General features: G+C 42.2%; 1 protein-coding gene across 1 annotated transcript in view; it reads right to left on the bottom strand.

Annotated features, from left to right (window-relative positions):
* Positions 1 to 23,167, bottom strand: part of SETX (senataxin) — a 25,294-nt gene extending 2,127 nt beyond the window's left edge. Inside the window, exons 1-26 of the mRNA XM_057371581.1 lie at positions 23,074 to 23,167; positions 21,832 to 22,018; positions 20,542 to 20,722; positions 19,095 to 19,305; positions 18,815 to 18,924; positions 18,133 to 18,352; positions 17,873 to 17,992; positions 17,105 to 17,276; positions 16,463 to 16,553; positions 11,741 to 16,012; positions 10,845 to 10,944; positions 10,322 to 10,498; positions 9,467 to 9,696; positions 8,830 to 8,997; positions 8,545 to 8,701; positions 7,647 to 7,748; positions 7,080 to 7,192; positions 6,328 to 6,399; positions 5,920 to 6,069; positions 5,337 to 5,444; positions 4,533 to 4,720; positions 3,839 to 3,931; positions 3,073 to 3,237; positions 2,463 to 2,600; positions 817 to 904; positions 2 to 358 (exon numbers count right to left, since the gene is read on the bottom strand). Of these exons, the coding sequence (XP_057227564.1) occupies positions 2 to 358; positions 817 to 904; positions 2,463 to 2,600; positions 3,073 to 3,237; positions 3,839 to 3,931; positions 4,533 to 4,720; positions 5,337 to 5,444; positions 5,920 to 6,069; positions 6,328 to 6,399; positions 7,080 to 7,192; positions 7,647 to 7,748; positions 8,545 to 8,701; positions 8,830 to 8,997; positions 9,467 to 9,696; positions 10,322 to 10,498; positions 10,845 to 10,944; positions 11,741 to 16,012; positions 16,463 to 16,553; positions 17,105 to 17,276; positions 17,873 to 17,992; positions 18,133 to 18,352; positions 18,815 to 18,924; positions 19,095 to 19,305; positions 20,542 to 20,721 (7,782 nt within the window). The 5' untranslated portion in view covers position 20,722; positions 21,832 to 22,018; positions 23,074 to 23,167. The remainder of the gene's footprint in view (position 1; positions 359 to 816; positions 905 to 2,462; positions 2,601 to 3,072; positions 3,238 to 3,838; positions 3,932 to 4,532; positions 4,721 to 5,336; positions 5,445 to 5,919; positions 6,070 to 6,327; positions 6,400 to 7,079; positions 7,193 to 7,646; positions 7,749 to 8,544; positions 8,702 to 8,829; positions 8,998 to 9,466; positions 9,697 to 10,321; positions 10,499 to 10,844; positions 10,945 to 11,740; positions 16,013 to 16,462; positions 16,554 to 17,104; positions 17,277 to 17,872; positions 17,993 to 18,132; positions 18,353 to 18,814; positions 18,925 to 19,094; positions 19,306 to 20,541; positions 20,723 to 21,831; positions 22,019 to 23,073) is intronic.
* Positions 23,168 to 23,769: the final 602 nt, after the last annotated feature.

Here is a 23,769-nt window from a genome sequence, read left to right as displayed (position 1 = left end):
TTCTGGAATCTGCAGCTGGAGCTCCCACAGGCACAGGGACATTGCCCCTTCTGGAATCTGCAGCTGGAGCCCCTGGAGGCTGTGCAGGCTCTCGGCTTGCTTGGGGCACTGCATGGCCAGGGCCAACAGTACATTCCCGTGGGCTGTTCCCAGGATTTCCAGGCTCAACCCTCTTGCCACTGGAAGMAGCAGCCTGCACTGCAGGAGATGTCATCGTCCCTCCTTTGGCTGGGGGCTGTCCTGGTGGCCTGAGCTTCAAAATCCTCAGAGCCTCTTTCTTGTAATTTTTTTCTGTTGTCCTGATAATGGCCCCTCTTTTCTGAGCATCCTGAATCAAGTGATTCCAGTTTTTATCTTCCTTTAGAAAAAGAGAAACAAAAGAAATCCCCTGTTATCGGCAAGAATTCAACACAAACGGACAGAGGTGTCAGAGGATGCACAACCTTTTTAATCAAGGTACCTGACACAACTGTCATGGAAACCACTGTTATGTTCCTTCTGGAATGGAAGAATCTTATGTTTCAGGTGCAAAACAGCAACAGACACTCTGGCTGCTGTAACACAGGGAAGGCACTTTGAACCATCAGAACTTCCAAAAAAGACAATTCCTCAATTTCCAGGGGTTTCGCTCACCGGCGCGGGGCTTTAGCGCCCTCTACCGGCACACTGACACAACCTCCCCCGCCCCGGGAAAGAACAAAATCAGGGACTCTGAGGACATCAAATTTGTTCCCTTGGAGCAGTTTGGGGATGGTGCTCGGTCCCCCAGCCCTCAGGGGTGGCTCTCAGAGCCCATTCCATTGACACTGCACCTACCATGAGAGTCTGCAGCCGGCCCAGGATGAAGAGGCTGAACCGGGCTCGGGTGATGGTGACATTCAGTCGCTGGAGGCTCGCCAGAAACCTGAGTGACAAGACAAAAACTAAGCTCTTAAACTGCTTCTTCCACAAGGTTTAAGGGTTATGAGAGGAGGAGATAAAATTAAATGTCACTGACATTAACAGCAGCAGTTCCTCCCATGCCCAGACCCCGCGGCAGCAGCCCTGCCTTACGTGAAAGGCTGAGCATGAACTGTGTTTTCTTTCTTTCACCACTGATTTCTTGCGGGGAATTCCAGTTCTTTCCAGCTTTTGCCGTTGATGTTTCCTTTCTTAGAGCAAATCCCCTCTTAATGCCAACCACTGCTTCCTTAAACGTTCCTCAAAGTACTGAGGACATCAACCTCACTTCACCTATCAAGACTTTAAGCTTCTTTTTGACTTGAACTGAAATAGATTAATAATATTTGGCATGATTAATGGGAAAACACCCTACTGAAATACTGAACACTGTACATGAATATTTTATTTTAAAGGTGACCTGCACTGGAAGCATATCAAGGCAGACTTTTGCTTTGTCATGCTTCAAGAGGGGAGAGTATATCCTTGCAGAAGTCTGGTTTTGCACTAGGAAAACTGTCTGGTTTTGGTTTTGAGGGGTCACAAACCAAGTACTGCAACCTAAGCAATGCTGAGTGTATTCCTAAAGGTTGATTTCTGTTAGGACTCATTTTACCAAAAGACAAAAAAAGCTTTGTGAGACTAATATGAACTATTTCTTCTCTGATGTAAAAGCTTCCAAAATACACAGCCTATTCTTCACTAACAAAATTCACAACTCTAAAGTCCAACTTCATTTGAGCAGGCTCACTATCAACGCCTGACACTATAGTCACTGCACYGAGACCTCATCTGCAGCAAATTCACAACCCTGCAGTGAGGACTGCAAAAACCACAGTCACCTCAAAAAATTTGGACAGTGAAGGAAAAAAGRAAAGCAGGAAGCAGACAGGGGAGTGGATCCAGCAATACAGAGAGTTCTCCAGGTGTTGAGAAATAAAGAGTTCCTCCTGTTTCTGACAGAAAGGAACAACATATAAAATGAACAAATCTGCAACCCTGAGTTAAGACTTCCTGCTAATCTTTCCCCAGCTCAGAAGACAAGCACATTCACCTACAAAGCCCAGATCCAAGTCTGCTACACCACATTCCAAACGACATGCACAACTAGTTAACAACACTTTAACAGACATTTACAGGACAGCAACAGCCACMGAAAATGGGTTTCATTTGGAGAACAGCATTCAGAAAGTTACAAGGTGTACCAAAAGCCACAAGAACAGTAAGTGCTGCAGTAATAATGCAAAGAGCCAAGATCTCAARGCCAATCCTGCCAAATCCAAGCAGTGTCAGGATAAGGGAGCTGTGCAAAGGATCAGCACATAATACAGAGCATGCCACCAGCATTTCCCTGTCCCTCTTGCCCAGAGATCTCAGACCAGGAACCCCAAYTCTTGCACTGAGATACCCTTTAATTCAGAAGTGACTTGTTCTCTATAACTTTCTAACCAGTCTTATTAAAAATATTACTTTCTCTACAAGGTCCCTGGAAATGGGATTGCAAATCACTGCAAGACTCATACCCAATGGATCCTTTGGAGCTGTTTGCCTGGACATAAGCCACAGTGGAGCCTTCGGAGCTGTTTGCCCGGACACAGGACACAATGATGCAATCCTTCTCCCGTCCCTGGAATGCATCCACTGTGTCCACTTCTCCTGGGCTGTTGAAGAAATGTAACAGCTTGATAATTCTGCTCATTTTTAGCTGAATTTTTAAGCAACACATTGATGCAAAGGGCCTAAACACTATCCTTAATGCTCGTGTGTCAAACCCACCGAGGGTAAATTTCTCCTTTGGTGTATGAGCCTAACGCTGAATTTACCTTTCTGAGATCAGCATCATTGCTGAAAAGCTGTTTGGGTCCACACAGCTTGGACTTTTAGGTTCTTTTTAGTCAGCTTTATTAAGAACAGCACTACAATCAAAATATGTGTACAGCTAGTAACTAAGAAATGGCACAAGGAGACCATGCCTGTTTTAATCATGAGGGCTGCACGTCCCCTTTAAAGGCACAAAGAAGTACAAATTTTAGTACAGAAAAAAGTTTGAGTTTTTGCAACTACTTTAAGAGGATAAACAAATGAYTGATATGCAAGATCCAGGTCCCACTTGAAAGCTGGTGTTTTCTTTACCTGTTATTCTTAAACACACTGTCCAGCTGTCCCTGAATTCTCTTTTTCTGTGCACTGTAAGGGGTGATTATTCCAATGCGACGAAGGCCCAGATCGTTCCTTTTTTCTTTAATTGTTCTTATTAACTCCATCACCAGCTTCACTTCCCGAGGATTACTGTAAGAGCTGCACAGGACAAAATGGAAACATTACAGGAACACCACCTTTGAGAGATRTTTCCAATTCAATGCTTTGGCCCARTTTGTTGGGGGATTGAGTGTCACAGCCCCTATTTTGAACATCTGCAGCCTCTTTCACACGAGGCTCAAAGAACTTGGCAAGTAGATCTTGATGAGGGGCTACCAAGCCTGGCAATAGCAGGCTGAAAGGCTGCACTTCCATGTTCCTTCAGCACCTCGCAGCTGTGCTTTCCTTACAGAACAGGCAAAGGGGAGGACTGAGCCTGCCACCTCCTGGCATCTCCTCACTGTGCAGCTGGGAAAGGGAAGTCACTGAGAAAATCAGCAACTCAAACTCTTACTACAGAGATTGYAGGCATTTACTAGCATCTAACATGGTCAAAACAGGATTAAAACCAGTTTCAAATTTTAAAAAATGCCCAAAGTATTCAACCTCTGATTTTTGTAAAATTAAATCACATCAGGTGGAAAATGCAGTTCTAGCTACTTGATGCATACTGGAACAACATAGGGGAGAAGACAACTCTTCTGTAGGCAATTAATTCTCAGAAAATCTAAATTTTGGCTGAGTAGAATGCAGGACTTACTCGTGGTCTCGCTCCTCACGACCATCAGCTACATCAAAAATGAGGTAGGGCTGGAATGGCCACTCTGAAGAACATCTGTTCTCTTCTATTGCTCTGTAAATGATATTTTTATTATGAGGCAACCATACAACTAAGAAATTCTAAGAACTGGTGCTTTGTTTATTTATATCATGGTTATCAAACTCCAGAACAAGAGGAACTGACCTCAAATTGTGCCAAAGAAAGTTTGCATTAGAGTAAGGAAATTCTTTTCATAGAAGGGGTCGTAAAGCATTGGAACAGACTATCCAGGGAAGTGAGAATCACCATTCTGAAGTGTTCAAAAATCATGTGCATATGGCATATGAGGACATGGTTTAATGGTGGAAATGGCTGACACTCGAGCTTGATCTTACAGGTCCTTTCCAACCTTAATCACTCTATCATTATGATTTTCATCTCATTTCTTCCCCAGAGTCCTTAATTTTCTCTGCTACTTAAACAGATTGATGCCAGAAAATGAACTCTGAGCACTCTGCATGCTCAATTTTAAGGGATCTAGTTACCAAACCTAGCACACCCAGCACTAACAGAAATGGAATGCACATTTCCCCCTTCCACAACCTCAAGCATTTTGGACTTTAGGATTCCCTGTCATTTCAAAGGTTGCTTTGAAATACCCCCTGCTCAGAAAGAAGACCAGAGAGCCACTCACTTGGCAGTCTTTAGGGTCCTGCCATAAACATAGTTGGATGGGAAGAGGCAGATGTCTGGGTGCATCCTGTACTGCACGGTCAGCTGCACCACGGGCAGGCTGTGCAGAAYGTTCCTCTGCACTTGCTCCTCCAGGTGCCTCTGCAGACGGGCCATCAAGGACTGGTCGTAGCCATACTGCTGAGCTTTCTGCACAGGGAGAACAGGACATTTCATTCGGGACATATTTCCCCCAAAAGTCAAACTATTTGGTGTTTTAAGCTTCCTAAATCGCTCACAAAGTGACAGCTACTCACTCTTCAGTTTCCCTTATTATTTCAGTAAAGGCCACCTGCACAAATCTGAATTTTCATGTGTAGTCTCTAGCAAGACAACTTCCCTTTTTGAGTCACAATACCGTAACATTTTAAGAACATMAGCAAGCCTTTCTGGGGGAATCTTGTTAAACAAAACAACCTCTAGACAATTTAGCCTCTAAAGACACCAGTCTGCTTCCTCCTTTCTTTATCAGGTGTTTAAATCTGTCCTTACTATTGGATAAGAGGAAGTGCTCCTATATGTTCATCCTTAGAACACATCTGTAGGGTCAGGAAGTATTCATCCTCCRTTCCTTTAGGAATCTGACACTGACTGAGGCTCCCAAAATSAGAAAACAGAGCYTGCCTCAAAACAACATCCTGCCCARCTYWAAGTTTATATTGACCCACTGAAACRTATMTTTCCCCCACTTTAAATACTTTACACAGATACTGTTCTTTAACTATGTCCACTCTATGTCAAGAAAAAAMAGAGCTTGAACACTTACTACTGATTTGACAGTMGGAGGGAGCTGTTTGGGATCTCCAACAAGGACAAGTTTATTGCAGCGATGGATCAGTGGAATCAGTGTTTCAACCTCACAGGACTGCCCTGCCTTTTGGATATGCAAACAGGACAAATGGAGAAGTTGTAAGCAAAGGAGGAAGTTGTTAGATTTCCTGTAACACAGCCAGAAAAACTCAGTGCTTTAAATCTTCTAAAAAAGRTTTTTACAACAAGAGGAAAAAGTACTTTTCTCTAGTAAAAAAACTACCAAGATTTATTTTATTATTATATATACAGAGCTCTCCAAATAGATATAAATATAACCAAACCATCTGGAGATCTCAACAGCAAAAAATCACGGCTAAAGCGTGGTTCTAAATAAAAGCTGTCTGGAATTATAGCACCAAAAAAGTCAGGAGAAGAATCAATCACAAGTTACTCTTTCTCTTCGTGCTTGTACTGAGGACAGAGGGCAGGCAACTCCCAAATATTCCAGCAGCAGCCATCAGCCCCAGGCTGCCTGAGCAGAGCACAGGCCAGGCGTGGAGGTGGAAGAGGCTGCAGCTCCCAACAGCTTCACTGACCTCATCCACGATGACACAGCTGAAGGGATCGAGCCCCTGCCGGGAGAAAACCGATTCCAGCAGGCTCCCCCCGCTGGTGCTCAGCGTGCAGCAGATGATGTCAGACTCCAGGATGATGTCTGCCTGCACTTTCTGGGAGTGCCCCCGAACCTTCAAGCACAACAGGACACCCTGGTTAAAATTCAGCCTTAAGTGCAATAATGAATATTTCTGTTTGGGTTTTTTCCCAATATGCAGCCACAGTACACCCAGATTTCACAGCTGCCTGTCCATAACTTATGGCCTTTATCTATTTACCTTATACTTTATAAATGCTCCCAGCTACACCAAAAGCAAGTTTCACCACAATAAAGGACACAAAGTACAAAAATACATCAGCTAAAGTTTATTAGAGATAAATTCTCCTACCTCCTTTAGCTGAGAAGCCAGCTGTTGTCTCTCCTTTGCAAGTCTGCTAATTTCATCATTTAACATTTGACTCTGGATGGAGAAAAAAATTAAAGAGAAACCACCTTTAACACTACTAATTTCTTATATATCTTCTTTCCTCTCATACCCTAATTAATTTCCTAAACATTTAGACTTGTTCAGACTGTCTTTTAATATCAAATGTGTCTGAAGAAGCTGATCAGTTTATTGRAAAGCTGCCAACTTATTTAGGCTCTGCAACATGCAATACCAGATCTTACATTTCTGTTCAACTGGGAGATGGTTTACCACCAGAAATCTCTCATTTGAGCACAAATGCCAAATTTTCAGACAAAAAAAAACTTCAAGTGCAACACATACTCCAACATCTCAGATCATGAGGTATCTTATGATTTCCAGTGAAACAAGAACAGAGCTTTGAAACATACCATCAAATTAAACCATAAAGATTTATAAATATGGTTACATTAAAATCCAACTGGTGACAGAACCAAATGAAGACTACTGGACACTAGAGCAACAAGTGGCATGATCAGGAAAATACTGGCATAAATAAACAAAAAAATCCTGATGTAAAATTCTTCATTGCATTCCATGGTGCTACCAACTTTTCTATTAGCTGAAAAAAGTAGGTGAAGTGACAGTTCTGCTCAGAGGYGACATCAAAAAACAGAGTTCTTTTYGTGTTATGAACAGAAAAACACAGGTARGGTTAAAAATTGCCTTGTTACCTCTCTCTTTTCACATCTGTGCATGGCACGCTCTCGAGACAGCATGTCCAGCTTCTGATCCAGGGCTTCTTTCTTCTTCTGAATATCCTGGTCACAGTCACCTGGCTTTCGTTCTGTAATAAAGCAAAGCAGAACATACAGCAGGAATAGAAAAACTGTCATAAATAACTCTTGCTCGTAGTTGTAGAACCAAGGGGTTTAAGGGCAATCAGACACATTCTTTTTTTGTTGCATTTTCTGTTGAGGTTTTATCTTGTACAATGAACTCACTCAGATTTGCTTCAAAATGTATCTCTCAAATGCTGGATTACTTAAAAATGATGGCTTCAACATGTATGTAATATAATTACTTAAAAAAAAAAAACATAAATAAGAAGTCACCTTGCTTATTTCTTTCCTTTTCCTTATGTTTTGGCTCATACATAAACTGCCACTCAGAAAAACAATGCTTTATGAAATACTATTGTAGAAAAATCTTCCTTCTCGTAGGACACATAATCCTATGTGGAAAACCTTACCAAGCTCTTACAGAAAACTGAAGAAAAGTCTGATTTCTGTGTTACTYACTCATTCTGTGTTCAACTTGCTTATCAAGGCTGAACGCCCGGACTTCATTGTTGATTGATTTTTCAGCACCAAGTCGCACTAATTTGATATCACCACAATTTCCTGTTTATAAAATCAAAGTCAAAATACTTTTAGATTGCTCCAASTGYTGCTGCATTTTRGTRTGAGAGTTCAAAAAAYGTCAGCATCGTGAACATAGATCTAYTTATCTGGGGTATTCAAYKATYRACTTTTCTAAATACACTTACAAAAAAATTCAGTAATYCCAAACTCTAAAAAATAAAGATGCCACCCACGTTTTAAGGGTGGCTAACACCAAGAATGTTATTTTGAACTAAGAGAACTACCTCTTATTCTCAGGTTGATCTAAAACTTCCAGAATTCCTAACTTGGACAATCACTGAGTCCCATCAAGTAGTGCAGTAGATAAGTAAATACCAAATTACCATTTGGTTACAATGCAGGTATTTTTCCCCTTGTCACTAACTAGATGYCTTGTGCAGATTTTATTTACTTTGCCTTAGCACAAACTGGGAGGAGGAAAAATGAGAGACTCTGACACATCAAAAATTTCACCAGTCTGCCTCCCATGACCTACAAAGTCCAATTTTATTGAAAATAAAGGCAAGAAACTTGTGTTCAAATCCTCAAGGAGTATTTAAAAACTGGTGAGCTTAAACTAACAGCATGGGCAAAGGGTCAATGTCTATATAAAACAAAGGCAATTTATTAAAAAAAAAAAACACAATACACCTTTCAGAAAAGCACCAGTCATGTTYTGCAAGATGAATAAGGTGCTCAGAGGAGCGTGTAAGTACAGTACATAATCCACTGCTTCACTTCCTCCTCCAGGTTTTGCCTATTCAACATTAAAACACAATTTAAAAATAAATCATACCCAAAGGCTCCTGTTTGTTCTGACATTTTTCCTTAAATGCAACGATGATCTTTTTCATGAGTTCRTCAACAGCAGCGTTTGATGGCGCACAAACTAGAAAACGGTTTGGCTTAATCTTGGAATTTCTTTTCCAAGCTGTTTTCTCATTCCTGGTGTTCTGTAGATTAATTAACAACAAACCAAAACAAGCTCTTTAGATTGTTTTTCATTTGAGATTGAGAAGGCAGACAGTACATTCATCTAAACCAAACCCAAGCACATGACCATCCCATCACGTTCACTTACTTCTCTCAAAACACGGGACAGAAGTCCTACAATAGTTTTTGATTTCCCTGTCCCAGGTGGTCCATGGATAAGGCAGATCTTGGGAAGCCCTGGGTGCTGCTTTAGCATGGCATAAGCTGTCTCAATGGCTCTCTTTTGATCTTCATTGTATTCATTCATATATGAARCCTGAAGAAATAGACAGGAAAAAAAAATGAATTATTGTTGATTGCACCTTCCACATCAATTCTCTCCACTTTCAGAATGGCCTCACCCCTCTGGCTAGAACTGAAAAGCTGGAAGGGCAGGGAAGCTTTTGATTCTACGTTTGCTCTAGCTGCACATCCAATCCTCACTTGAAAGTTGTAACAGAAGTTTTGTTCACTCTCCACACCTTCATTTTACATCACCTTTTCCATATCTTRTTTCCCAAACACTTCCCCAGTAAGGGGGAAGAAAACTGAAAGCATTTTTAAGGGCACTATGCCAATACAGTACAAAGACCAGAAAAAGCTCACACTCCTCACCCCACCTCATAAGCCAGCATCTCACTGGTTTTGAAACTTGGCTGTTTGCCCTTGGTCGTCTCAAAAACCAGCATGAAAAACCAGCCCTGCCCAAATGCCTGCTTTGTTACCCCTGGCACTCCCAGACTTACAGCGCTTCCTGAGGTTACAGGCAGGTCTCTGGGGCAGAAGTCATTGTAACTTGGATTTATGATGGGTTTAGCCAGGGGGCTTCTGCTCAGCAGCAGAAGACCTTTAAACTCTCTGTGTGTGGTCACCAGGGAGCCAACCACTACACACTTCACTTGCTTGTGGATGAAGAATGACAAATTGCCTCGGGTTTGCACAGTAAGATGACAGGCAGTTTGCTGCTCCTTTTGTCCTGTTAGAGAAGAAGAAGAAACCAAGTTGTTAATTCAAAGACTGTYCAAATCATTAACTGGAAGATACCCCAGTAAATCACCCCAATGAATTCACCAGAACAAGATGCTGTCTTCTACCAGGCAATCAACAACAAATTCTTGCAAAATTCCAGTATTTCCCCATCCCTCCCCAAAAAGAGACAAAATAAAAACAAATCCAGTGCTCTGTACAACTACTCAGATCACTATTTCAATGAAGCAGGTACTGGGTACTTGATAATCCTGGTAATTCACAGTTAGAATTCCCAAAGACAGTGACAATTTTAGTCAGTGAGATCACTGAAGTTCATAGTGCTTTGTATCTCATGGCAACACCATCCCACCATCCTAAAGATGTGTACAGAGCACTTACTCATCACTAGTTTCTGGTTTTACAYAAAGTATTAATGTTTGCATTGATGGAATGTTCCCATCTCTAGAAAAAGGATGGAAAGCAGAACTGCAGCTTCAGCTCCTGACTTTTTATAAAGCTTCTACAGAGAAAAAACAACAAGTGGTGGATTACAACCACCAACAACCAACTACGAAGAAGCATTTCATGGCAATGAGAAGGATCCCATTTTCATTTCTAGCTCAGTTACTCACTATTTGGATAGCCAGATGCACGAGAAAATCGTGTCACGAGGCCAACATGATTTACTATGTGGTTCTCTGTCCCACTTTCTTCCCCAAAGGTGTCTTTCTCCTTGTGGACCACCAAAAGGATTAAGTCATCCTCCTTTGGATGAAGTTGCCTTGCCAAATCACTSTCTCGTAAATGAGCTACCCAAAAGAAAAATTAAAATTAGAGCATTAAAAAGAGATTATTGCAAAAATTTTAACTCCATCCTGCATTTCCAAACCTGAGCACAGCAYTGTATAAAAACAGAGCAAATCAAGAACTACTTTATCAAAACAAGTTGGAAAAAAAAATCACAGATGAGAGGTATGAAAGGCAGATTCCCTGCAAAATACAGATTTCTCTTACATGCATTCTAGCAAGGAATAGAAAAGTCAAATATTTTCTCTATTTAAAGCAAAACCAAAAATCTCTACCTGTAAGTGCCAGCTCATAATAAGGCATCATCTACTTGAAAATCAGAAGATTTTATTAAAAAACCACCCTCACCTGTAAAATGTGCTGTATTCATATCAGCAGAAAAGTTCTGTAAGTAGAAGCAGTAACTTTTCTCTCTTACTTTCTGGTTTTCTACCCATTCTTGTGCCAGCTACATGTTGAAAAGGAAACAATAATACTTTGAAGGGTGTAGCATATCATGACTCAAAGGGCAAATAAAAGAAATAAAAGAAAGCTWTGAGACTGTCATGTAAATATATCTGGTCTTACCCATTTCTTTTCTTTCACATAAGCATCCCCATTATATATAAACACACAGGGCAAACAAAAGTTCTTTCTTGCCACTCACCCATTTCATGTGTTTACTTAAAGCTCTTCACTACTCAGGGTTTTCCCTGACTGCATTTTCATCTTAAAATTAACCTGGCATTGACTTTATTTTCTATCTTATTTCTATGGAAGAAATGATGCAATGACTGAACTTAAAAGCATTCAGACATTAATTGAAGGAACACTGTTTTGTCACTACTGAGTTATAAACCAACAGATTGGAAAAAAAATACTTCCTGGATTAACCTACTCTCTCATTTCAGTTCTCAACAGAAACCAAAACATTAGGTCTTTGTCCTCCATAACTGAAAGACCTCAGTTTCTTAAAGACTTCTGTTTTGAGCTTTATATGCTATAGAAAGAGGAACCACATCCTTTATCACTCTTTTTATTGTGGATGTGACAACCAGCAAAAAAGAAACACTTCCCTGAGGTAACTCTGGAAGTCCCCAGTCTTAAATATAACTGGATTATTTATTTACCCTAAATCATTCCTCTATTCTGACCCGTATCTGAACATTTTCCAAGGTAAATAGAGGACATAAACTAGATTTTAATCACTGGGTAACATTTATTAGTGTTGATGGAACCAAAACAAAAGGCAGAAAGCTACTTACTGTTTCAAAGGCGTTGAGCATCATCAAGGGGAAAAAGGTATTAAAATAGTCATTGTAGCCCTGAAATTGGACGGGAACAGAGGCTACTATGGACTGCAGAAGATTATTTGGAGTTCCAAAGTAGACAAAGTTTGCAAACATTTCGTAAGTCCACTTTAGGACTTGATTAACAAAAATGCTGTAATCACGCTGCTGAGCRCCAAGAAAGGATGAGTAGGTTTCTCGGCCTGGCCCTCTGGAAATATTTGAAATATTGTCATAGTATCTGTTTTGTGGCTGGAGAACATTACTGGAACTAAGGGGTTGAGGGACCTTACTGACACTTGTAGATTTGCACGTTGGATTTCCTACTGGTGCAGTCCTTGGATGTGGTGGTGGCCTGACCAGCACTGGTTTGGCTGCATTCACTTTGCTTTTTGAAGGTGGAGGTAACTTCCGAACATCTTCSAGATCTCTGCTGAAGGCKGCGTTCCGTGAAGAACTTGYTGTGCTGAAAATTTTGGTGGTGGAAGGTTTTCTTAYTTTRGGTGGYGGAAGAGAAGGCTTGGCAAACACGTGATCTGCCCCTGAGCTRGTGGCTGTATGTTTACTGCAGTGTTCTCCAGGTTTTCCCACCTTTTCCATACAGTCTTTGTACTGACATTTCACAACAGCTGAGGGCTCATTCTGCTGAAGGCTTTCACCAACATCCATTTCCTCTGGGTTCTTACTACCTGTAGCATCATTTTGAATACTTTCCTCCTGAGAACATAACTCCATATCCACAGGGTCTAACTGAGTTAAAAACAGATTATCATCATCTTCATCACTGTTTTCATCGAATTTACACCCATTTTGTTTTGAACTTTTCATCTCACACTCAGGCAGGGCAGKGCAATCTTTTCCTGAAGACGCATCTTTATTATCTCCAAGTGCTGTGRAAGAGATTGAATCCATAGGGACAGAAGGAACCACCACACTGGTATCCTCCCATYTTCTGTTCCATTCTGAAGAGAGAGGCATTTTAGAGGCACTTGCCACTTCCTCCACAGAGAGCTTCTCCAATTTTCTCTCACTGGCAGAGGGACAAACAGTGTCTTCTCTTTTTTTCTCCCTTTGATTCTCWACAGATTCTTTAATAGATGCCAATTCAAAACTTTGAGGCTTTTGCTCCATAGGTTTTGTGCAGGCTTTGGTAACTTTGTTTCTGATCTCTGAACTTCCTGCAGAATTTTTCACACTACTTTTGGGCCTTATCTGCCTTGAATACGAACGCTCTTGGCAGATGAGCAGTTTTTTATGATGTTTTACAGACAAACGCTGGGCCTCAGTGAGTTTGGTCCTCTTTTTCTGTGTCACTCCAATTCTGCCTGCAGCTTTGCCATGGCTGCGCAGCTGAGCCAGGCTCTCCAGGGAGGGCTGGGACAAATCGAACGCTTTGCGGGGGCCTTTCTTCAGGCCCAGCTTTTCTGCAGTTGATGTTGGAGCAGGACTCTGCCGAACTTTCCTTGGAGGAACCACAGCAGGCATTGACCTGCCAGGCTGAGAACGTTCTGCCATGCTTTGAAGAGGAGTTTTATATTTGGCTGTTTTAACAACAGGAGGCTTTTTAGGACTTCTCTGAACAGCYGGTGCTGATTTACATTTTGCTGTGGTCTTCCGTGGGCTTGTGCTGTTTTTCTTAAGGGCCAACTTTGAAGCTAATGATATGGGAGAGGTAGATGTTCTGGGCTCAGGCAGTTTTGAGTCCAGGGTGATGGGAGATGTAGATGTTCTGGCTTCAGGCAATTTTGAGTCCGGGGTGAAGCCTTTAGCAGTACCTTTGTCTGCACATTTCTCCAGTCCTTTTGCATCTTCCTTGCTAACTGACTCCTGCAATGCTGAATTAGTCGCTTCTTTTGTTTCATCAGCATTTTTCTGATGAGAAGCATCTTCCGTCTGCTTTTCCGTGGAGCTTTCTGCTTCATCCATTGCGTCATCACTTAAATAATCCAGATCATAACCCAAATAATTTAAATTGTCTTCCAGGAAGTCATCTGAATTACTTCTCTCATCTGCTGGTGAAACATTATCTTGTTTATACTCCTGGGTTGCTTCCATAGCATACGCTTGAGTATCCTGCCAAGCCGAAAAAACCTCAGCTTCTGTTTCAAATTCAAAGTACTGAGAATCACAGTCATCCAGTAACACAGGAGAGTCTGGAGACTTAGATTCTGTTTTAGTGCCACTATCAGAAATGCTGCTGGAAGTTGAAGACTGCTCTGCACACATATTTTCATTCTTGGTTTTTGTTTCCTCCTTCTCAGGCACACTTTTTTCCTCATCAGAAGAGTCTGAAATTACAATTACTTGATTGCTTAGGCGATCTGCACCACAGGGATACCTGGTACTTTGGCCCTCAGAAGATCTTACAGTACCTTTCACTTTCCTTTTAACATCAGACACATTGGGGTGCACTGAGCTTTCCTGGCTGGAYGCAAGAGAAAAATTGACACTTTTGGCATAAGCAGCTAAAGATAATTTACTGAGATCTCTATCAACCTGGGAGTCAGATAAAGTATCATCTTCAGAAACCGTTTTCACAAAATCCTCCTCCTTCTTCCCYACTGAACTGTTTTCCCTCTTGAAATATTCTGAAAACTCAAACAACCTGTCACTTGATTCACGCTTCACTGACAGTGGYCTGATTGTATCCCTCTTGTTTTCAGAGCTAAATGGAAAATAACCACATGCTGAAATTTTATCCCTACAAAAGGYGTCCGGAATTTGATTTTTGCAGTCATATTTATCCAAATCATTTAAATTAGTCTGCTCCTGGTTTGAAGTTTGCATGTTAGCGTTTYTCCTAAAGAAAGACAACAATGAACCTGATTTTTCTTCTGTTGGTATCTTTTTCAGTGAGGTGTCATTATGCCCTAAATGCAAAGTACTGTCATCTTCCTTCCCCTGCACACCAGGCTCATTTCTAGAAGAGTTAGAGCAATCTAGTAGTGCTTCTTTGGACACCTGTTTATTGGGGACCAGTCTGCACTGGAACACACTGTTTACATTTGTCTCCTGCATACTTTTCATCTTCAAGGAATTGCAAGAATCAAGATGAGTTTGAGCAGACAGACATGGTGGTTCTCCGGGTTCTGCTTCACGTTTGATTTCTAGTTCTCTGCCTTTCCTCAAATCCAAATGCTGGGCATTTGAATTAAAGCACTGATCATCCGTATTGCACTTCCCTGCCACAAGATCACAGTTCCTATTTTCCTGAACCTTCCCACCTATTTTAGCTGCCAAAAAGTTCTGTGGGAAGGTATACTCCTGAGCTGCCAAGTCATCGGGTTCCTTTTTAATATTCATCAAGAGGCCTTCTGTGGATGTGCAAGATGTTGAACTTCTAGATGCGTCTCTACATTCCCCTTCCCAGGAATTCTTTCTCCTATGGACAGAGTTCTCCTGACAATCTCTGTATTCCTTAGACGGGACAAATGGTGAATGAAGGTCCTCTCTCTCATGTCCACTCGCCTTGTATCCATCATCACACGCATTCCTCTCCTGCTTTACAGAGATGGTTGGCAAAGCTGTAGAACTTGAACTGCTTCCTCTAACCAAAGAGGCGCTCAATGCTTTGCCCTTGATGTTTCTTATAACCTGCTTTAAACACATTTGCAGCTCCTGCGTTTCCTGGCTGCTCAGCTGCCATCCCATAGCTCGATTTCCCCGCAGGRGGCTGAGCTTGTCCAGGTACTGCTTGCACAGGGCGTGCTGGCCGATCTGGTAGCCCTCCTTGAGCAGGCTGCGGATGAGCTGCACGCAGGCATGCTGCACCGAGCTGGGTGCTTGGGAAGATCCTGCTGCCGAGCCCTTCACACACTGCCCCAGCGCCTTCTCGCTGCACCGCGTGAAGGCTCTGCTTGGAAGGGTGGCACACCTCACCACTGCCTCCACCCACTCCTGGGAGCTGATCCACAGCAAATGCAGGCAATTCTTATTTCTGTGTAGTTCAACGATGGACACCAAGATGAGGAGGAAGAACTCGGAGATTTTGTCGCACTGCTGGATTCTTTCGATGAGGATATCTTTGATTTCCGAGCAGAGGTAGTGGATGACCTCTACTATGTAWGCTACACCCAAGTCCTTGAGATCCATGAGGGACTGGACAAAAGGGATGAACCAGAGGAATGTGCTGTGATGGACACGCATGTCTCTGCCAATGTCAGACTGAAGCATGTTAGCCAGGGTCTGCATATCTTCATACATGTTGGGGCAGTACTCTGGGCAAATGGCAGCCTTCCAGCCAGTGTCCTGAAAAATACATTCACCACACAACATCCTCAGTGACATGCACACCAACACAGGTTAATATGGCAGCATTTTATAGACATAAAGGTTACTCTCTTTCATATATATATATATTAAATGGTAACATTTCTTATAACCCATAAAAATCATTAAAAAGAGCAAAAAATATAGAGCACAGAGATGTATAGGGAACTAATTTCTAAAGTGTAACACATGAAATCACTATGCAGTACTAGTTACTTTAAAAATCATTGGGAACTATTCAAAGACACTATCATGCTGACATTATTTAACCTCAGATAATCAACTATAAATTTAAAGCCCTTAAAAGATATTTCATAAATACAACTCTTCAACATCAAGAGACAAACACACTCGAAAATGTTTATTCTTGACAATGCCATTCAGTGACCACACTTCAAAGAACAGGAAAATAAAACACTGGTTWAATACCTTTTGAGGCTTTTCTGTGTTATAATTATACACAATCTGACTGCAAGAAATCATGTCATCACTGTAGTCTGACTCTGGTTCAGATTTTGACCTAAAAAGAAACAAATCATTAGACTCACACAACTAAAACGCAAAGAAACCCAAGACAGATGCTGCTCTTCAGATACCAACCAAATGACCATTAGAACTTGTTAGTAATAAAACMATGAAAAGGTACCATATTTAAAAGTGTAGAGTTTGTTTTACCCAGCTCATAAGAGCTTGGGAAAAATCTTTCTATTGAGTCATGGATTTACCTACCTAGAATAAATGCCCAGAATCTACTGAGAATTCAGGAATTMCCACAAATTTACCAAGTCTCAGACAAGATAATCTTCATTAACCTTCAGTGCAAGTTGGGTGCAGCACTACATAAGCACTGAATAGTTAACAGTCTTCCCAATAAAGGAAAAAAAAATCCTAGCAAGTTTAACACAGACATCAGTGTTGCCAAAAAGAAGTAAGCATGTATTTTTTGAAAGAACCTCACACTTTTAGGGAACTTACTTCAACTTTTCTTTGCATGAAGTTGGAAACATGGATTTTTTTAATTGCTACCTCCCTCCCCCAACAGTAGCTACAGCAGCACTGACAAGAACTGACCTCCTAAAGCTACAGCGAATATTTTTGATTTCATTGTTGTAGCTCACACTGTTGATTATTGTTTGAAAGGCTTGGACAGGATCAATGAGCTGACCCCAAACTTTAGATCCGAGCTGATCCAAAATAACCATGAAACAGTGCAGGGCAGGCCAGAAAGGRTCAGTGGAATCATCTGAAACACAAGAATAACAGGGAAAGAGGGTTGAAATTCAAGTCCTGGACACCCTTAGGCTAAGCTGAAACTGAAAGYAGCCRGTTTTCATTGATTTTTCTAAAATAYTAATATAAAAAGAAGCATTCCAGTAAGTTACAACTATACTTTCTAACCTGAGAAAATAATAAAAAAAGTCAAGTTCCCTTATCTGTACAGAGACACTGCTCCTTTTGTAGTCTTAAATCAACAGGAACCTGCACACTTATTACTAATACTAAATAATGCTGATATTTCTCAACTCTATGAAACTGATTCTTTCMCACWGATTTTTGCAGRGCTGTKCTAAGTAGTAGCCCAACTTATACAGCTATTTCTACTTTTAYTTACACAGCTCATTTATATTTCATGTTTATAATAGAAGCATTTTTCTTTCAAGCGTGTTTTTCCTCCTTCATGTAAGAAAATACCATATCCTTAATAAACAAGTTTAYGAAAATTTGCTTATTTAAGAGGTARYCCTGGTCYTGAGCTCACAGGCCATTCCCAGGTTCTGCCATGGTAAAGATTAAAAATAGGCTATGAATTGTCTTAATCTCAGTATCAAAATTAGTTACCATCTGCTTCTTTCTCCATAGTGTGAAGGATGGACTGCATGAAATCATTTTGTTTGGCTGGGCCCAGTAACAAAGAGTCCATAGCTTGTTCTTCCAGCACCGACAGCAACATGCAAATTCCTACAGAAAAAAAAAAGGGAGCAATTCGTCTGCATACTTGAAAAATACATAGCACCTATGAAATTGTAGAGCTCTGATTTGAAAGAATATGCTTACAAGTGGGAGATGACACAAATTCATTTCTGATCACAAGTACTCACCCAGCCAATAGTTCTTGTAGTTGGATGTATCATACAAATGAGCTGGCAGAAGGATGAGTTTACCCTTTTCAAACATTGAAGAGCTGTAAATATCTGGATTCTCAAAAAGCCCCAACTCAATAACTTTGAACAAACAAGTGAGCACTTCCTCTAAATCATAGTAATCATCCCTGTCAACCTTCCCTAAATTCCTTGCTGTTAGGATGGCCCATCGACGAATCTAAGGATTGAAATAAAAAGTTACATATTAATAAAAAAACCACAATTCTGTTATAGGAAGCATTATTATTACAAATGGGACAAAGGCATATTTTTGCTAATAGAATAATTAAAAATTTGTCTTCAAAATAATCTCAGACACGGTCTTGCTATGCCTACAAGATGATGTTGGTGACAAGGAAGCTAAAATCAAGGGTAATACTTACAAAGTAAATTCCCAGGGACTCATGAACAACAGTGTAGCACTTGGTTTGTACTAATTTTATGTTATTTAYATATTATTGACCAAGATTTTCTAAGGAGAGAACTGCATACTATAATAGATGTCAAGTTTTATTTACAGATAAATGCACCACACAGGCTTTTCTGAGATCATGCAAAGTTAGAAATCTCCCTTCAGCATTAACATGCTGTACATATCTAGGATTCATTGGAATTCAGCAAAACAGAAAAAGGAACTTACCACCTCATTTGGGTGTACCAAAAAGAGATAAATTCCTGGGTATTTCTCAAAGACCTGAAAGGAGTCATGACTTAGTTCCATTCTACAGAGCACTTCTACACACAGCTCACCTAAAAAAGTAAGACACATAGTAAAGACTAATCTGCAGGCTCATAAAGAAAATAATTTAGTATCAAAATAAATATACACATTGACACTCAGGTTTAACTGCTATTTATTTTCACCTCCTTCAGCATGGACACCACCATCCCCCTCCAAGGAGATACAATCAGATACGTACTGACTTTCTCATGCAGTAGCAGATATGGGTATTTCAGTATTTCCAGCAGGGGCACTCGCAGGTTGTTCTCAAAATTTGGGCCCAAATAACCAGACAGACGTGTCTCCCCATTCTCATCTACCAGGAACAACTCATCATCTTCTCCCATTTCTTCATGCATGGATTTCTCCATGTGGGCAACAAGGCGGGAGGTTTCCAAGTCCCACAAATCCTATTCAGTGGGGAAAACCAAAAATCAAAGTGTACTTGTAAAGTGATTAAGGACATTTATTATCACATATAGAAATCTTACACTCTCAAAACTTTTCATTTTGAAAAGTTTTTTACTATGAATGGTCCAGAACAATAAAGCTTTGAAATGGAATTCAATTATGCAAATCACAAATCTCTCACTTTAGAGTTAAGACTATAAAATCATTTTTAGAAGAGTAGCCTGCAAACCAGAAGCAATTTCATAATTTTGTTTRATATTCATATTCATTCCAAAACTTATTTCAGGCCATAAGTTAGTGACAATGTGTTGTTCCACTGGCCAATATATGATACGATATAGAAAAAGATCATATTTAGGAAGATGTGAAAAGCAATTATAAAATCTTACTTTCCTACAGCTTTTGCAACTAGTAGAAGGAAAAGAATATAAATAATGCAAAGAGACAGATTTGCTGGATATWTGTAGAGATTCATACACTTAACATTACTCATCTTAAGTAACTGATCCAAACCTCAATWAGACACCAAGTTTATTCCCTGCAGTTAATGGGCACATTGGGAACTTGCAGTAGGTCCTGACACTTCTCTTATTTCCAGTCACATGAGAYTGTACCCCAGAGAAACATAGCTGACCAGTCTAAAGAGCAATCTTTTAGACATCTGTATTGTGATCAATTAGCTTCAAATACGTATTTTACATCAACACAGAAARGGAAAATAAGCTTTCCAAAATATAAAACTGTATACTACTGAGAAGGGATTATAAAAGAGTTTTAAATTTTTTTGATTAATTGCACAGTCTTGCAAAGTCTGATCTCTGAAATTCAAACAGGAGAAAATTACAAATGGGAAGTGAAAGCAAACAAAAACAGGAACAACCCAAAAGCTGAAGAGAAACCAGCGGAAAAGAKAAAATACATTAAAGAAATGAACTGYCAGTCTGGCAGATGTTCTTTGTTTCAGACGACAAACCATTACAGCATGAAACAAGTCCAAGCTACATTGTCTAGTCAGCTACTTGCAACTACTGTTCTAGTTTTTCTCAACTTGAATAGATGCAAAATAAGAGGGTCTCCATTTTACAACCAGAAGTTTACAACTCCACATGAAAAACCCCAAAACAGTTAAAAACCAACACAACCTATTCCTATACCCAATAAAACACAATCCCCCACCTAAAACTCCCCCTATACTGAGGCTGGGCCAGAGAAGCCTTTTAATTAATCTTAATTACCTTATGCAACCTTGGACATTCTTCCCTCGCTTTGTGGTATTCAACCACACACTCCAGGCAGTAACAGAGATCATCATTGGATCCTTCAAAATCTTCCTGGGACAGCCTTTGAGTAGCATAGTGCTTCAGGAAATCGGTGCTGTCAGCACCACTCTGCGTGCACCATCGGCATGTGCTCATTCTGTGGGTGCAAAGGAGCAGGAATTGAGGTCCAAAAGCRTTCAAGGAGTAAAATATTTCCTTTCAGCTACAAAAGGACCCAATTTTCAAGTGTGGTGAGGATCAGGATTTCAGTTACTCGTTAGCAGCCTCCACGCAGGTGTCTTACAAGATACAGGTGCATGCAATTAAACAATTAAAGCCTTAAAGGAACATCGCACAAAAAATGCCTGTGGAATAGCAAATGGTAAAGGTAAAGCACTGAAGYCAAATATACAAACTACCAAAAAAAGTATGAAAATGTGTTTTACAAACCAAAAACACATCTCTTTACTCACACACTGCACAGTTTCAACAACTACAATGCAAAGTTCTTTATATTATTTTACTGGTGTTTCTGGAAACTAGGTCTAGTGGCACAAAGTTTAATTTGCTTTTTTCCTTAATCTCCTGCTAAAATTTATAGGTCAACAAATCCCTGTTGTCACAACCAATGGATATTTATGCAGAACTTTCCTGTCTCTGTTATTTTTACAGCTAGAAAGCATGCTAAAATTCTCACCACAGATTGCTTTCCTCTGAAAACAATTCTTCACTAAGCAGCAAAAGAGTAAGCTCCGATCCTGCTAGTCTGAAAAATTCAACAGCACACTGGAATCACAGAATGATTTGGTTTGGAACAGACGGACCTTGAGGATCATTTCATTCCACTCCCTGCCATGGGCAGGGACATCTTCCACCATCCCAGGTTGCTCCGAGCCCTGTCCAATCTGGTCTTGGACACTTCCAGGGATGAGGAAGCCACAGCTTCTCTGGGCAACGTGTGCCAGGGCCTCACCACCCTCACAGAGGAAAACTTTCTCCCAATATCCAACCTAAACTGCCCTCTGCCAATTTGAATCCACTCCCCCTTGTCCTATCACTACAGTCCCTGATGAAGAGTACTTCTCCAGCTTCCTTCCTATCCTTCAAATACAGGAAGAATGCAAAAGCATGAACTCTTGAAGCAACTGTTTAAAAAGAAAGATGGTAACTACTTTTATTCAGCACAACAAAGCTAGATAAAGTCAAGCCATAAGTTTCCTCATACAAGCACATGCACTGGGAAAACCCGACAATTGTGGCATTTACCTTTGAAAAAGGGAGCTATTTGCTGTGCAGGTGTGCCAGGTCACATGGTGGGAAGGAGAACAGCGCTGCCCTGCAGCCAGGGAAGGGGCTGAGCCCTTCAGCCATACATGTCCTGAGTGCAGAGGGCAGAGCCGTATCCTCAGCAATCCACCCCCTGGTGACCAAGTCTTGGTGGTATTTCAAAGATCTAGAGCAAAACAGAAATCAAACCACTGAATCACGAAATCAGTCCGACTAAAAAAGACAGAGCTCTGAGATAACCAAATCCAACCTGTGACCAAACACCACCTTGTCACCCAGATCAGAGMRCTGAGTGCTGTGTCCAGTTGAACACCTCCAGAGATGGTGACCCCACCACCGCTCTGGGCAGCCCATTTCAATATTCAGCAATCCTTTCAGTGATGGAACTCCTCCTRATGCCCAACCTGAACCTTCCCTGGCACAGCTTGAGGGTCTGTTGTCTCCAGTCACTCTGTGTCTGGGAGAAAAGGCCAACCCTCACCTGCTATAAAATCCTTCCAGATAACAGATCAGCAGAAGTCGCTTCAGCTCACACTTAAGAATTGCTTTGGTATTTAGATTCATAGTTGCATTAATGCACTTCATTAAGTGATAAGGACGATTTGCAAGAGAATCCCTTCTTGCCATTTAAATGCGGAGAAGACAATGTTTCCCTCGCTTTTCATTTASAAAAGGCGTAAATATTTACCTCTGCACGTTAAGCGAGGAAATCGCCCAGAAGAGCGTAGGAGGGCACAAGAACCCCAAGTGTGAGCAGCACAGTGCCCTGTAACGCTGCTACCGACAACCTGCGCCGGCTGCGGAGCCTCGGCAACCGCGAACGGAACGCCCGAGCACCGAAAACTCTTTCGGTTTCGCGGTTGGAGCCGCCGCAGCCGCCCCGGTGCCGGTCCCGACCCCACCACAATCCCGACCCCACCGCAATCCCAATCCCGCCGCCACCCCAATTCCGACCCCAACCCCAACACGAACCCCAACCCCTGGAGCGCCCCGTGCGCCCCGACAGCTCCACCGGAGCGCTCCCTTCGCCTCGGCCGTCCTGCCCGGTGCCCTCCAACCCTTCCCGCCAAGCGGGACCGGCCTGAGGCGGCGTGAGGGACCGACACAAAGCCTATCCCGGGAGMAGCGCGGGCTGGGCGGCGGCGGCACAAGCTCCACCACGGTGCCGGGCGGGCCGGCGAGCAGTCACTCTGCCCGTTGCTCGCTGCGCTCCCCGCTCACCTCACGCCGCTCCCGGGGCTCCCTCGGTCCGCCCGGCCCGGCCCGGCCCTCCCGGAGCCGCCCTGAGGCCGCGGCGCCACCCGCGCTTCCGGGCGCGGCCGGAAGTGGGCGCTCGCCGCCTCCCGCGGGAGGAGCCTTAAAGGGCCCGTGCGGGGAAACTGAGGCASGGCGGTGAACGGGAGTGCTGTGGGAGCTCTGATATAATACAGTCCCAGCTTAAAGCTCTGCCCGAGAGCGGGGCGGGCACCACTGCCGCGTGTGGCGACGCCGGGGGAAGTTTCTGATGCAATGGAAGCCGCTCATATCCAGCTCCCGTGCCTCTTCCTGCACATCCCACAGCGGGCAGGAGAGGGGCTGCTCCCTGCTCACACCTGGACCCGGTGTCTGGGAGGTAAAACCACCAAACTCGAGGTCTGTGCCTCTGATTGAGTCTGAGGGACAATGAGGAAACCGGCGGAGATCGCTCTCCATTCCCCACCTTCCTCCTTGGTGAAAACCTTACAGGAGAGGGGGGTGGAAAAAGCACATCCCCCTTTGATCTTCAGCTGCTGCCACACTCCTCAACTCTGAAACGCTGCAAACACGCCCTTGGAACTCGTCTGTTTTCGGCTTTGACAACACCCCACAGCCCAGAGTTTTGTGCTGTAACACCGCTCAGGCCATGAACATGCCACGGAAATGCTTGAAGCGACACRT

The sequence above is a fragment of the Malurus melanocephalus genome, unplaced genomic scaffold, assembly GCF_030028575.1.
Source record: "Malurus melanocephalus ecotype Western Australia unplaced genomic scaffold, MMel_1.1 scaffold_149, whole genome shotgun sequence".
Taxonomy (NCBI): Eukaryota; Metazoa; Chordata; class Aves; order Passeriformes; family Maluridae; genus Malurus; species Malurus melanocephalus.
Note: the sequence above shows the minus strand (reverse complement) of the source record. Positions and strands in the feature narration are given on the sequence as shown.